At 44.7% G+C, this 13204-nt stretch overlaps 2 protein-coding genes across 2 annotated transcripts in view; both read right to left on the bottom strand.

Moving 5' to 3' along the window:
• GPN3 (GPN-loop GTPase 3) overlaps positions 1–13204 on the bottom strand; it is a 182429-nt gene that overhangs the window by 156012 nt on the left and 13213 nt on the right. The gene's annotated exons all lie outside the window — the stretch shown is intronic.
• ANAPC7 (anaphase promoting complex subunit 7) lies at positions 2086–13014 on the bottom strand. Its single transcript, XM_070950389.1, has 11 exons — positions 12876–13014; positions 11655–11841; positions 10335–10454; positions 10039–10150; positions 9506–9659; positions 9122–9264; positions 6901–7018; positions 6614–6810; positions 5159–5383; positions 4343–4493; positions 2086–3334 (listed from the first exon to the last, which is right to left on the bottom strand). Exons 1-11 carry the CDS (start codon positions 12974–12976, stop codon positions 3145–3147), a joined length of 1698 nt encoding a protein of 565 aa, XP_070806490.1. The 5' UTR covers positions 12977–13014; the 3' UTR covers positions 2086–3144.

The raw sequence follows: 13204 nt of genomic DNA, 5'->3' as shown, positions 1-13204 counted from the left end.
AAAATCTCCATTCCCTCCCCACCTCACTAACCTGCTTTCCAGCTCCGTTCTCCTGTGCAGACTTAGCCGATCAGCTGGGACTCGATCAGCTGGGAGGCAGCCAATAGATGGGGACGGGGCCAGCCAGAGATGGCATTTGCTGGTTCTCCGAACTACTCAAAATTTCCGCTACCGGTTCTCCAAAACCACCTCTGATGCTCTCCCTTTGCAACTTAGCCAGAGATCATCAGAATCGAAGAAACTTGGATTATTCAGTTTCCAGTCATTGGATCTCTTAGGTCAGGGGGTCAGCAACCTTAAACACTCAAAGAGCCACAAAGGTCCTAACTGGAAGGCCCCCCCTTCAATTCTACAGCCGACCGGAAGTCCGGTTCCCCCACCATAGAGTCTCCTCCTAGTGCGGCATCCTTTTTCCTCTTACCTATCCTAACCGAAAGCCCTATCGATTGTGGAGCCGACCAGCGACAGGGAGCCGCAGCAGACGGACGAAAGAGCCACATGCGGCTCCAGAGCTGCGGGTTGCTGACCCCGACTTAGGTAATTAAATACAGTTCCTGTAAGTAGCTTTTTGCAACTCACTTGCCTTCCAGACTCAAATGACGGACTCTTTCACCAGCCAGCCAATTACATCCGTTGGCAATTTAGCTTTTTAAAAGGTGGCTGGAATTCAAAAGAAGTGAATCTTTGATTTGAATTTTTGGGGTGAAACCCCCAAAAGTGGTGGGTTTGTTTTTTTTTTTTAAAAAAAACAACCTCTGAAAACAGCCTGCCGTTTCCTTGGGGGAAAAAAGCATCAAGCAACCCAACCTCTACCACAGCTCAGTTGCTCAGGGAAACGGGGGGACACTTTGTCCCCGTTTCTGGCATGAGACATAAATGTCACCCTTGTTCGTCCCTTCGCTATACAATACTTCCGAGCTTTTTGGAGCAAGCGATTCACAGCCAGGGCCGTCGTGGGCGTCTTTAAGTCACAGCCTGAAGTCTAATCACAATGATCATAATTGCGAAAAGAAAAGCCTGCGTGAAAAGCTTCTTTTGTGATTCAAGGGCTTGTCATTTTTCAAGGCCATTAAGGTTCCTCTGTACGCTGGAGAACGGAAAGCAAGCGGTCGGTAATTTTAAACACGGGTTTAATGATGTAAACACCTGTCACCGCTGTGAAACATGCAACGCTCCCAGTGTTAAGTGTTAGTGATTAAGCCCGCCCACCCTTTGCAAGACCAGAGGCGGCTTGTCCAAAAAATATTAGGGACAAAGCATGGGCCGGTAAGCAGGAATTATTAGCCTTCACCTGTCGGGTGCAAAAAGCTCAGCCGGGCTCCATTCGATGTAAAATAAATTCTAACATTTTCACCCAATGAAAATCAGCTAAGAGGCAGAATGATGTGATTCAGCCATGGCATACTTCTAAATTTTTTTAAAGATACTTTAAAAAAACAAAACTCACGTGTAGGGTGTTTTCATTCTTATTAGTTTTCAACAGAAAGAAAGAAAACATTAAATAACTGAATAAGATAAACCTGTAATTTACAGAGCTAAAAGTCCACTAAAAAACTTGTATTTACTGCACAAGTCAAAAAAAGAGGGCTGTGAAAATATCCACAGACCCTTCGCATCCTGGACATGAATTGTTTCAACTCCTACCCTCAAAACGACGCTATAGAGCACTGCACACCAGAACAACTAGACACAAGGACAGTTTTCTTCCCGAACGCCATCACTGCTCAACAAATAATTCCCACAACACTGTCAAACTAACTACTAAGACTGTATTACTATTAATCTTCTCATCGCTCCTATCATCCATCTCCTCCCACTTATGACTGCATGACTGTAATCTTGTCTCTTGTATCCTAACAATTTATATTGATATTGTTTCCTGATTATTTGTTCCCTATGACTATCACTAAGTGTTGTACCTTATGATTCTTGATGAACGTATCTTTTCTTTTATGTACACTGAGAGCCAAAGACAAATTCCTTGTGTGTCCAATCACACTTGGCCAATGAAGAATTCTATTCTATTCTAAAAGAGAAAAACGGATAATAAAAACACTTTTACGGACATGACAATAACGCGACAGGTCGAGTTACCAAAACGGATGAAGGCAGTTTATTTCAACAGAACAGTACACATTTATTCTCAAGAAATGGTGAAATATTACTACAAGGGTACTTGTGAGAAGCACCCCCCGAACATAAGCAAGAAATAAAAGTTCCGAAGGGGGTGCAGAAAAGAGAATCCCAGGGACTACTCATTCCTTTGAGAAAACGCTGAACACCCGGGATGGGCCCAGTGAAACCTGTGGCCAAACGGAGTCATTTAATGGGAGCCAAATCGGAATTTGAAACAGAAAATCGAATTTTTAATACTCCTTTTTCTACGGAAGGGATGAAGCTTAATCTGGACTAATTGGGATTAGGCCTTGGCACGGCTGTTCTTTGCTTGGCGCTGGTCCATCCCGCTATATCTAACATCCACAAATATCCAAAAGGAAAGTCACTCACGCATTAAGCTTTGTAAAACATAAAAAAAAACAAAAAACACCTTGAATTCTACGTTCGACAGTCTTTTTTCAATCGGTATCCTGAAGCAGCACGCTTCCGTTTTCAAAAAACATGCACGCTCAACCTGCCACTCAAAACTCAGGAGTTGGGGGAGAAAAGCTGGAAAAAAATGCTTCTCCAACCCCCCTCCGACCCCCCCACTGCCCGTTCCTGGAGGCGTTTGGGCCTCTAAAGGCTCCGAAGAAAAGCCTCTCTTCCACCAAAGAATAGCTTCCCGCCCTTAACGCCGCTGGGGATAAAGCGTAAATTACTTTTGCGATGATTTCCAAAGGCATGTTTGGAAAAAGGCTTTTAAGAATTTCTTTGAAGGGGGTCTAATTTTAGAAAGGACTCGAAATTACACTTGGGAGGCCGGAGCCTCTTTGCTCCCCACCCCTAAAACACGAGCTGCTCAGCCTTCGCGGTCCATAAATAGCATGACACGCATGACGGAGAAGCAGAATATTCTTTTTTCACGGGTCCGGGCCTCGGCCTGTCTCTCAATCCACATTCCTGTCCTTGCCAAGGAAGGCGAGGACACCAGACGCCCCCCCCCCCCGGCGTGTTTAAGTGCTGCGCCGTGCGTCCGCGGCTTCCTCACTGCCCACGGAACCACTGCTCCTGATCGACCCACAGGGCCGCCTCGCTGTCGCTGCCTTCAAGGTCCCCTTCCTCTCCGCTGCCCTCCATGTCGTCCACATCCTCTTCCTGGGTGGCGTCGGTGGGGCTCTCTTCTTTCTCCATTTTCTGCATGCCTTCCAGCGACTTCTGGTCGTTGGGATCCAAACTGGGGAGGAGGGGAGGCAGAAAAGATCATGGCCTGGGGAGGGAGAGAGGGGGGGGTCCTTGCCTTGAATCCTCACCTGGCCTGCCGAGTCTCACGGCATCCCCAAAGGATTGCTTTCGGAGGGGGTGAAAGGAGAGGGGGATTTTGCCTGGAGGTTCAAATGCAGAAAGGAACCTTTTGAGGATTTCTGCTTCTACCGTATTAAAAATGAAAACGTTTAAGTCAAGTTGGGGGGGGGGAGCTCTGATGATTATTCATCCAAGTGGAACAGTCTATCTGTAAGGAGAATCAAAGGATGTTTTTTTTTTCTAAAAAGATGGGGGAAAAAAAGAGGGCTGAACTGAACTCCCAAAGGAATTTTTTTTTGAAAAAGCAGGCTTCGAAGCATGAACTTCTTCAAATGGTGATAGTAAGTCGAGGACTTACTGTATTTTTCGGAGTATAAGACGCACCTTTTTCCCCCCAAAAAAGAGGGTGAAAATCTGGGTGCATCTTATCCTCTGAATGTAGCCCCGCCCGTTTCTCAAACAGAGGTTTCAGAGGCTGAAAAAAGCATCAGAAACCAAGCTTCAGAAAAGAAGCCCCCAAGCAGAGCTTCAGAAAAAAAAGCCTCCAAACAGAGCTTTAGAGGCTTTTTTTCTGAAGCTGTTTCGGAGGCTTTCAGAGGCAGAAAAAAAAAGCAAGGCACAGAGCTCACAACCAACGAACCTGTTGCTAAAATTCACCTCTTGGGACAGCTGATTGGGGCTATTCAGGGAGGCCGATCCACCTGCCAATCAGCTTTTTTCTTATTTTCCTCCCCATAAACTAAGGTGCGTCCTATACTCCAAAAAATACGGTACTAATATTCCTTACTACTACTATTGAGAATAAGCAAGGCCCCAGAACCCTCTTTTTAAGAGGCCGCGGCTTTTCTGCAGAAAAAAACGAGACACAGAGCAGCGTTAAGGGAGAGCGGAGAAGGAGGGGAACTAAGACAGAAGCCAACCGGGAGTTTGGAAGGGCTACCTCAAAGCGATGCTGTACTGGTCCATGGCTTCCTGGTATTCGTTGACGGCCACCAGGAAGTCGCCCAACATCCGATGCAGGATGCAGTCGCTCTGATTGGCCAAGGCGTTGCGGAGCAGAGCGATCCCGTCATCGTACTTCTGTTCTCGGCCTGTTGGGAAAGGAAAATTAAACGCGGCCCAACAAACGGTGCTGTAAGAGCCAGCTTGGTCTAATAGTGGTTACAACACCAGGCTGTAGGAGGAAGGTGAGGCAGGAGACGGTGAATTCGAGTCCTGACTTAACCCTGAAAGCCAGCTGGGCGATTTGGGGCCAATGACCAGGAGACTGGGAGTTCTAGTCCCACTTTAGGCACGAAAGCCAGCTGGGCGATTTGGGGCCAATGACTGGGAGACTGGGAGTTCTAGTCCCACTTTAGGCACGAAAGCTAGCTGGGTGATTTGGGGCCAATCACCAGGAGACTGGGAGTCCTAGTCCCACTTTAGGCACGAAAGCTGCCTGGGTGACTCTGGGCCAGTCCCTCCCTCTCTCAGCCCAACCCACAGAATTGTTGTTATGGGGAAAAATAGAAGGAGGAAGGAGTATTGTTACGTCTTCGCTGCCTTGAGTTATTTATAAAAGTAGTAAAGGCAGGATATATAAATAAACAAACCCATCAACCAACAAGCAAAATCCCCATGCAAATTCCGGCTTCTGCAGATCTGCTCCCTTGGCTTTCCGAGAGTGGACAGGCTCCCTTGGATGAAGTCCAGCCCGTTTAGATGGCCTCTCGGTCAGCGAGAGAGAGAGAAAGGGGGGGAGGGGAAGCTGACTCACTAAGCAGCTCAGCCTTCTTGACCACGGCTTTGATGTAATCGGGGCGTTGCATCAGGGCCTTGTCCAGCAAGGTCTTGGCCTTCTCTTGGGCCACGGGATCCTCCAGGCAGACGGTGGCCAGGAGGGTCAGCGTCTGAGCGTTGGCTCCCAGGGTCTTGTAGACGTTGTTGGCCATCACCGTGGCCTCACGGAGGCCGTTGGAGGCCAGATAGCACTCGATGAGACCTGGAGGGCAAAAGAGGTTGATGAAGAACCAGTGAAGAGGAAAGGAGCAGCTCAGAAACAAAGCAACGGCTTTGTCTTGTTTAAAGACAAATCAGCTAAATGTTGGAAATGCCACCAGATACCGGGCACTTACTATCATATGTGGTGGACCTGCGCAGAAGCAAAAAAATATATTGGACTAAAACACATATGTGGCTGGAAAAGATGATACAACAACATATTGACTTAAAACCTGAAATATTTTTGCTGGGGATTTTACCAGAAAATTATAGTAAAGAAAACGTATATTTCATTATTCATGTTGTAACAGCAGCTAGGATTGTATTTTGCACAAAATTGGAAAAGTGAAGAGATCCCTACAGATGAGAATGTGATTAGAAAAATACTAGTATGTGCAGAAATGAACAGACTGACACTGGCTATCAAAGAGAAAGAACAAACTGATTATTATACAATTTGGGAATCTTTATACCGGTGGTTAGAGAATAGACATAAAAATTAATAGTAAAAGAAAATGTATTAATAGTTAATATAATTAATAGAGTTCAATAAATCACAATGGGATTGTTATAATATTAGATACTTAAAAGTATTGGAAATTAAGCCAAGATGAGATTAAACAACGAATAAGATTGTATATTTTAATGTCGGCAAAAAATATTTGTACCCAGACGACACACGGGTTAATAGAAAACGGATTGTTTATATAAAAATAAAATTAAAAAAAAAAAGAAACAAAGCAACTGCCAAGTTCAGCAGAAGGAGTAGAAAGCTCAAAGCTTCAGAGATGTCTCAAAATTCTGGCTGTGCACCGCCCTGAGTCCTTACGGAGAAGGGCGGTATATAAATTGAAAAATAAATAAATAAGTAAGTAAGTAAGTAAGTAAGTAAGTAAGTAAGTAAGTAAGTTTCCAGAAGGCCAACTGGACTTCCTTGGGTTTTTTTCCTTGAAAATGTTTCACTTCTCATCCAAGGAGCTTCTTCAGTTCTTGAAAAAGCTCCTTGAATGAGAAGCGAGACATTTTCAAGGGAAAAAAACCCAGTTGGCCTTTTGGAAAACACCTGTGGGACAACCGTGGATGATTCAGCCTCTCCAGATACCTTCAGCGGCGTCCATCGATCTCGACGCAGAAGATCAGAGATGTCCCAAAAGGAAACCAAGAGCCTCCATTCCCACCCGGTGGGGATTTGGAGGCTTCTCAAAATATTTTACCCCACGCAGGCGCTCACCTTCGTAGCAGTCCAGCCTGCACGGGGCGAGCCGGATTGCTTCGCGGAAATGGATGATGGCCTCCTGCACTCTGCCCATGTTCCGTAGAGCGGCCCCTTTCAACAGCAGGGCCTGGACGCTGTTACTGTTCAGCTGGATGGCTTTGGCCCCCAGGTACAGGGCCCGCGAGTAGCGCTTGCTGTAGAAGCTGTGGCAGCTGAGGAAAGAGAAGTAGGAGGGAAGCCTGAAACGGAGCTCAGGATGGATTCTGAACATTTTTGAGGAAAGGAGGAATGGTAATGGTTACCCTGAGACAACCCAAGGCTCGGCATGCTGATCAGAAATGTTGAACAGCCGGCATCCAAGGTTCTCCACATCTTCAAGGCGACCCTCCCGAGCCAGTAAATAACCATAGACGTCCATTCCTAAGAAACGCAAATGCAAAGAAAAATAAAATTTTAGAAGAACAATAAAAACCACTCAAAACTCACTCAGGAAGTGAGGGGAGCTGAATGTCAACTCGCAAAGCATCCTTGGCCTGCCATAGGCAAGGGGGAAGGGAAACAGACGAAGCAGCAGGCAGCCAAAGACAGGAGCACATTCCAGACGTAAACTTTCTCAAGGTTGTCTCCCAGGGTTATCCACAGCGGCGGAGGGGAGTGATCTCTACAACCCGCAAAATTGCTCCGTTGGCGAATGTGATTGATGACATACCCTGGGGGGAGGGGGGGAAACAGGGTCATGATTGGGACCGTAAATTATGTTGGGTCAGAGTTGGCTTCATTTGGGAACGTGCCGCCACGTTCTAATCCTAATAAATAACTGGATTTCTTTTGAAGCATGGCTCGAGGCTCATTATTTAATTATAATCTGTCGGAACCCTGACAGCCACCACCATTTCATCTGAAGAGATCCCAGAGACCAAATCCATCCATCTCTTACAACTAAGGTGCACAAACACAACAAAGATGATCTCTTTTCAGTCATACAGTATTTTGGAAATGCCAGAGAAGGGCTTGGAAATCCCCTCTTCATGGGTACGCAAACAGGATGGATAAAAATCGATGACTTTTTTTAAAATTAAAAAAAAATCAGATTTTTAATTTTTTTTATCAAATTTATTTTAATAAAATGCTTTTGGAGTAAAAAAAAAATCTATCTAAAGATAGGTTTCTATTTGAGATCCATTCATAATTTAGTTTATCCAGCATGAAATAGGAGCTAATAACTAATATATAGCCTCATGCTACATAATTAATATATTTTGCAATATTGAGACTGTCGGTGAGTCAACGACGGATCAGAGGAGGAGCCGCTGCGGGACAGAGATGCCAGTTGCTCTTTAAAAATTATGATTTAAATCGAGTTGATTTAATTCAAGCCTTTTTACTAGTGATTTAAATCGTGATTTAAATCGACCTGATTTAAATCAAATCCCTCCTGTACACAAATTTGCAAAACGATAAAACTAGAGATCTCTTTTATTGTAATTTAAATGTTTAAATGGAAAACATTAACCTTCATATTTTAATCACATTTGTTATCCCTGAATATTCTTGCCCAAGTGCAGTAGCAGCGCAAAGAATTCTCCATGCTGCTAACGTATCCATGTTCAATTGCATATATTTTCCATCCAATTACAACTGAGATTTAATCATTTGCCAAATTTCAGTAAGCATCATGAATTTGCTCTAATTCTTCTTTCATCTTCACTGCCGTTATAAACCAAGTGTTTTTGTTTTATTACAGTGGCAAAATTTCTCATAAACACATTTACATGTACAGTCATTTATCCATCATTTTTCATTCACCTTTTAACTTTCATTTTTAATTTTTACTTTTTCGGGGCTGCTCTTTTACCATTGACCTTTACTCCAATCTTTCTTCTTCTCCTCCCCTTCTCTTCCTTCCTTCCTCTTTCTCCTCCTACTTTCTTCTTTCTTTCTTCCTCTCTTTCTCTTTACTGCTTCCCCTTCCCTTCCCCCACTCCTCTCTTCTTCCCTCCTTCTAACCTTCTCTTCTACTCCTCTTTCCCCTCCCTTTTCTTCCTCTCCTTTTCCCTTTCTTTCTCCTCTCCTCCTCCCTTCTTCCTTCCTCTCTCTCTACTCCTTCCCCTCTCTCGTTTCCCTTTTCAGTTCAATCTAAAGTGGTATTCGAACAGCCCCAATTTTCTATTTATCTTTATTCTCATTTCAATTTCTTATTCAATTAATATTTATTTTTATTTCATTATTTGTGTGCATTTTTATAATATCTCACTTTTCCCCCCTTTTACCGCCCTCCCCTTTCTCCTTTTACTTGGCATCACCTGGGTATCTATTTTTTTAATTGTTTTCTCCCATCTTTAATTAAAATTAAATAATTTTAAATTTAATAAATTAAATAAAATTAAATAAATAAATCTGTTCTCTGTCTATTTTATCTCTATACCCTTATTCATATTTCCTTTCTAACCAATCATAAATTTTTTCAAATTGCCAACTTGAATGAAGGACCCAAACAGTTGTCCCTATTTTCTGGAGCCTTACCTTTGATTAAATATGGATCCAACATTTGGGCCTGTTCAAATTTTAGGATGGCGTTCTTGTTATCCCCGGCTCTGAAATACAGATCTGCTAAACTGCCCAATATATCCACATTATCTCTCAGGAGGGACTTCTTCTCTAGCGAGCTTTGCGGGGGGAAAAAACAGAAACAACAACAAAAAAAGGATTTGTTGTAAAACAATATTCTGGAGTCCTTATCTCTAATGAACAAAAGGAAAGAAACTTCCAAAATCAGGGGAGAGGGGAAATTAAAATTTTACACTTCTAGATTTACGTTCTAGATTTTACACTTCACATTTTGGTGCCAAGGATTCCTGCGTCCCGATCGAGATTCAACCACCGCCATCTCGATCTGGGTGTGCTCACCAGATTGTGTTGATGGCTCTGGTGTTATCGCCCGTGTGCACAAAGGCGTACGCTTTGATCCACACCGAAAGCCAATCCAGATTCTGGATGCTCTGAATCACATTCATGGTCAAGGAAGCCACTTCTGCGCCCTTCACCGAGAGCGACAACAAGCCTAGATGAGGACAGACCGTGGTTACGATGTGTCCAGGCTGACAAAAGCAGGCTCGATCTGGCAGCTGAACGCCACCAGGCCAGGTTTGAGAGTTTCATGGGAGCTGAAGCCCACCCAGCGTGGCCGGAGGAGACCAAATGAATAATTCAAGGTTTGGTAAAACCGAACCACAAAAGGCGGTTTCCTATCATTCCTGCCCTTAATCTCCAGATCTCCAAAGACGGTAAGGCCCGAGTCCATTACGCTCACTTGGAAGCGTTCCAGCATCCCTTCCCCTGAGAATTTTGACACTTGGCCAAACCTCGATGTCGAACTAGTCAATTTTATTCCTTGCCAACGGCGACAAGCAACGGAGGAAGGAGGAGAGGGGGGGAGCTACCTAGAATGGCATCGAGAGCCAGTGGGCACTGCCTCAAAACCTCCTTGTAACTGGTCACCGAGGAACGTTCTTGGCCCGTCTTCTTGTACAAACTGGCCAGCATCATGTTAATCTGCAAAAGGAAAAACAGAGCAACTCCAGCAAAGCTTTCAACAGAGACACCCCCTACCCCCCCCAACCACTGACGCACAAGGCCCCGGCTTTGGCGGCAAAGCGGCGTCCTTGTGTGTGAACGCCTCAGGTGCCAGAAAAAAAAATAACTATTACCCAGGTTCAATCCAGAGAGAGGAACCTACCTTTGGGGTCCTCTGTCTGGAAGGGATGCCATCAAGGACGGCGATGGCATCTTTGTCTTGCTTTAACATGGTGTAGCATTCCGCCATTTTGTATTTCACTTCGATTTCAGAAGGCAGGCACTAGAAAAAAAAAGCAGGCGTATCTTCACTGTTTCTTTTTATTTTATTAATATATTTTTATTGTAGTTTTCTTTTTCAAAATTCCAATATATAATCGAACAGACAGTGTCATTAATCCACAAACAGGTTGGATTCATTATTCATGTAAACTCTACATTATATATATATATGTACATCTTTAACTTTCTTCTAAACATTATCTGTTTTTATTTCGGTTATCAATCCACCTATACCATTTATCCCACACCACATAATATTCTGAATCCTCTTTTTCTTTTAATTCTAAAGTTAATTTATTCATTTCGGCACATTCAAATATTTTTTTTGAATAATTAATCCCTCTGGTGGTACATTATTTCCTTTCCAATGTTGGGCATAGGCAATTCTTGCTATGTATAAAATCAAGTATCTTATTCTTTTGGTCGTATTTGGTTTTTAGTACACCCAGGAGAAATGTTTCCGGAATTAATTCAATTTTGCAGCTAATTAATTCTTGCATCCAGCGTTGTATTTTGCTCCAATACCTCTTCGCTTTGGGACATAGCCACCACGTATGAAAGAAGGTATTTTGGTTGATGATTACACTTCCAACAGTTAGGACTTAAATTCGGATATATTTTCGCCAATCTTGCAGGCGCTAGATGCCAACGATATAGCATTTTGTATTGATTTTCCTTGTATGCTGCTGATTTGGTTAACTTATAGTTTTTATTCCAAATAATTTCCCATTTATCTAAATTTATTTTATTTTATTTTATTTTATTTTATTTTATTTATTTTATTTTATTATTTTATTTTATTTTATTTATTTTATTATTTTATTTTATTATTTTATTTTATTATTTTATTTTATTTTATTTTATTTTATTAAAATAAAATAAAATAATAAAATAAAATAAAATATTTTATTTTATTTTATATTATTATTTTATTATTTTATTATTTTATTATTTATTTATTTATTTATTTATTTATTTATTTATTTATTTATTTATTTATTTATTTATTTATTTATTTAATTATTTAATTATTCATATTTCCATGCCGCCCACTCTCTGAGGACTCTGGGCGGCTTACACCAAAGACAGCTGGCTGAGGAATTGTGGGAGTTGTAGTCCACAAGTCTTAAAGCTGCCAAGATTGGAGACCCCTGTCCTAAACCATCAACGTTAGGCCCAGGCGGGTGGGCCCTGCACCCACCTGGCTCTGGGGAGTGGAAGCCGCGCTGCCGGTGGAAGGCCGGACTTTGGAGGTCTTGCTCAGGGCCTTCTTCTGCTGGAGAGCCATGGTGTACTTGCTGACGGCGTTGCGGTATTCTTTGTCGTGGAAGAGGGAGTCGGCGTGGTGGACCAGCAGCTGGTACTTCTGCGAGGGGGAGAAGAGCTCCCTGCAAGAAAAGGCAAGCGGAGACTGAGAGTCGCCGTTGGAGCGTGACAGTCTCTCCCTGCACACCCACCCTGCGAGGTAGGCCGAAAAACAAGAAGCAATGCAGCAGGACCAGGCAGCCCAGGAGGCAAACTCTACCCCAAGTATTTTGCAAGGCAAGGTTTCCCCCACCCAGCTTCTTTCAGCAGGGCTCACATACTACAAGTCCCATCTTTCCCAGCCCGACCACTCCCTGCCTAGATTCCCTATCCCATCCTCCTGAGCCAACCTCCCAGTGTCTAGAGCAGCGTTTCTCAACCTCAGCTGAGGTTGAAGATGGGGGACGCTAGAACTCCCATCATTCCCGGCCAGCGCCTTCTCACCGGATGGCTGCCCACCCTGCTTAAGATTCCCTATCCCATCCTCCTGAGCCAGCCTCCCACAGTGTCTAGAGCAGCGTTTCTCAACCTCGGCTGAGGTTGAAGATGGGGGACGCTAGAACTCCCATCGCTCCCAGCCAGCGCACCTGCCTTCTCGCCGGATGGCTGCCCACCCTGCTTAAGATTCCCTATCCCATCCTCCTGAGCCAACCTCCCAGTGTCTAGAGCAGCGTTTCTCAACCTCAGCTGAGGTTGAAGATGGGGGACGCTAGAACTCCCATCATTCCCGGCCAGCGCCTTCTCACCGGATGGCTGCCCACCCTGCTTAAGATTCCCTATCCCATCCTCCTGAGCCAACCTCCCATAGTGCCTAGAAGACCAATGCTTCTCAACCTTGGCAGCTTGAAGACTGGTGGGGGAGGACTACAACTCCCAGAATCCCCCCCAGCCAGCCAACCTGGGAGTTGTAGTCCTCCACCCCCAATCTTCAAGCTGCCAAGGTTGAGAAGTACTGCTCTGGAATCCCCACGCCCATCATCCCCAGCCCTATAAGCGATGGGAGGATGTGAGCTGCAGGGCTTCCTTTGTTGTTGTTGTTGTTGTTTTTCCTCCTGTGGATCGCTGCGTGGTCTCCTTTCCCTGCTTCACTTCCGGGGGGGGCCCCCGCCTCACTCACGGGTTGTTGCCGCTCATGGTGAGCAGAAGGCCGCTGAGCAGCCGCACGTTGGAGTGGAGCCCGGCGGCCGCCATCTCCCGCACATGATCCACGACGCTCATGGCGGCGGAGAAGCGAAGCGAAGCGGCGGCGGCGAAAATCGGCCAAAGGCCTCTAAAATGGCGCCTCCTCGAGGGGTCCTCGCGCCGAGGGCGGCCATGACACCGCCCGCCACGCCCCCCTCAGCGGGGCTGCCTAACTCAACGCCTGTCACACACAAAAAAATAAAATAAATCCAGGAGCGGCCGCTTTTTCCACACCAGGGAAGGCGCCCACCGCGCCGCGGATTT

Source organism: Pituophis catenifer, unplaced genomic scaffold (assembly GCF_029215685.1).
Source record: "Pituophis catenifer annectens isolate HBS135680 unplaced genomic scaffold, rPitCat1.0.hap2 SCAF_10, whole genome shotgun sequence".
In the NCBI taxonomy this organism is placed as follows: domain Eukaryota; kingdom Metazoa; phylum Chordata; class Lepidosauria; order Squamata; family Colubridae; genus Pituophis; species Pituophis catenifer.
The sequence above is the reverse complement of the archived record's forward strand: the minus strand, read 5'-3'. Positions and strand labels throughout refer to the sequence as shown.